Raw genomic sequence first — 2124 nt, 5'->3', positions numbered from 1 at the left:
ACTGCCATCCAGTCAATTTTGACTCAAGTGACCCCTCCTTGGGTTTCTGAGGCGGTATCTCTATGGAATTAGATCACCCAGTCTTCCTTCCAAGGAGTGGCTGGTGGGTTTGAACCATCAGCCTTCTGGTTAGCAGTCAAATGTCAGACCAAATAAATCTCTATATGTCAAAAACCAACTGGGAGTTTTATATATACTTAGATTCTCACTACATTTTCTCTAAATTACTCAGTCATGATTTATTTTACAGTGTTACTTGTGGTTAAGAAAACCATGGGCATGGTCTCCTGTACTGTAAAGCATATGCTCACTTGTAGCCCAGAGCCTCATATATAGTAGTTGCTGAATACATTTTGTTAGATGAATTTCCCTATGCTTTGAAGTACCATTTGTGCCTGAAAAATAACTTGTTTACTTTAAAAAGATTGGGAATGTGCACAGACTATTACAAATAAAACCTTTGTTATAAAAAGAAGTATGTGACCTTAGCAAGAAAAGCATTTTAGTAAAGTGTGTCTAAAGTAATACAGTAATCAGTGAGCTATGATACTTTGTTTGCCATTGATACTTTTTCTTTTGATTAAATTCTTTTACTTGTATTCTTAGGTTAAGACATCAGAATTTTACAGATACTCTCGTCAACTGCGGTGTGAAGTTGAACAAGCATTGAATTACTTTCAGTATGTTCACCAGCAGCCTTTGATGGAAACAAAATCTAGTCGAATTCGTTCTGCCAAACCTCAAACTACAGTATTCCGAGGAATGATTGGACATAGCATGGTAAACAGTAAAATACTACTCTTAAAGAAACCAAGAGTCTGGTGGGAGCTGGAAGGCCCACAAGTACCTCTACGACCAGACTGCCTTGCTATTGTCAATAACTTTGTCTTCTTGTTGGGGGGAGAAGAGCTAGGTTCTGATGGTGAATTTCATGCTTCTTCTAAAGTGTTCAGGTATGACCCAAGACAGAATTCTTGGCTACGAATGGCAGACATGTCTGTTCCACGTTCAGAATTTGCAGTTGGAGTCATTGGAAAATTCATATACGCAGTAGCAGGAAGAACCAGGGACGAGACCTTTTATTCAACAGAGCGATATGACATCACCAATGATAAATGGGAATTTGTAGATCCTTATCCAGTCAACAAATATGGTCATGAGGGGACAGTGCTCAATAACCAGTTGTTTATCACTGGTGGAATCACATCATCTTCCACTTCTAAACAAGTATGTGTCTTTGACCCAAGTAAAGAAGGGACAATAGAACAACGTACTAGGAGAACTCAAGTGGTTACCAACTGCTGGGAGAATAAGAGCAAAATGAATTACGCAAGATGCTTTCACAAGATGATCTCTTACAATGGCAAGCTTTATGTCTTTGGTGGTGTTTGTGTGATCTTGAGGGCCTCTTTTGAATCTCAGGGATGCCCTTCCACAGAAGTGTACAACCCAGAGACTGATCAGTGGACCATCTTGGCATCCATGCCAATTGGTAGAAGTGGCCATGGTGTGACTGTACTGGACAAACAAATAATGGTTCTTGGTGGCCTTTGCTATAATGGCCATTACAGCGATTCTATTCTCACTTTTGATCCTGAAGAAAATAAATGGAAGGAAGATGAATACCCTCGAATGCCATGCAAGCTGGATGGTTTACAAGTATGCAACTTGCATTTTCCTGATTATATACTGGATGAGGTTAGACGTTGTAACTGATGACATCTGCTTCCTTGCTAAAAAAAAAAAAATGGCAAATAAAAGCATTTGTTTGTGATACATAATTAATTACAAATATAATGAAGAAAAACCTCACTAGTTTAATTAACTATCAAAGCCATTGGTCTAATATCGTAAGTTTTCATTTTGTGCTAACATCCTTTTTTTCTTTTTAGTGGCCTCAAAATCATGCAATAAGTTAATTCTAAGCGCTAGCTCTTGAAACTACTTCTAGAAGCAGTTTAATAGAATGATCCACTTATCTGGGAAATTGATTTTAAGCTTTAAGATCTCAGTGTAGGTAAGATTCACAAATCTCCTAAGAAAAGACCTGATAAGTGTCACTGGATGTGATTTCAGTTTCTGTCTTTATCTGAAATCTTTTTGGACATTTATTTCAGTGTATTT

General features: G+C 37.7%; 1 protein-coding gene across 1 annotated transcript in view; it reads left to right on the top strand.

Moving 5' to 3' along the window:
- The window catches only part of KLHL15 (kelch like family member 15), a 19703-nt gene extending 17987 nt beyond the window's left edge, over positions 1-1716 (top strand). The window contains exon 2 of the mRNA XM_007957371.1: positions 607-1716. Coding sequence (XP_007955562.1) covers positions 607-1716 — 1110 coding nt within the window. The remainder of the gene's footprint in view (positions 1-606) is intronic.
- The last annotated feature ends 408 nt before the right edge of the window (positions 1717-2124 follow it).

This window comes from Orycteropus afer, unplaced genomic scaffold, assembly GCF_000298275.1.
Source record: "Orycteropus afer afer isolate SDZICR_OR568_19922 unplaced genomic scaffold, OryAfe1.0 scaffold00739, whole genome shotgun sequence".
In the NCBI taxonomy this organism is placed as follows: Eukaryota; Metazoa; Chordata; class Mammalia; order Tubulidentata; family Orycteropodidae; genus Orycteropus; species Orycteropus afer.
Note: the sequence above shows the minus strand (reverse complement) of the source record. Positions and strands in the feature narration are given on the sequence as shown.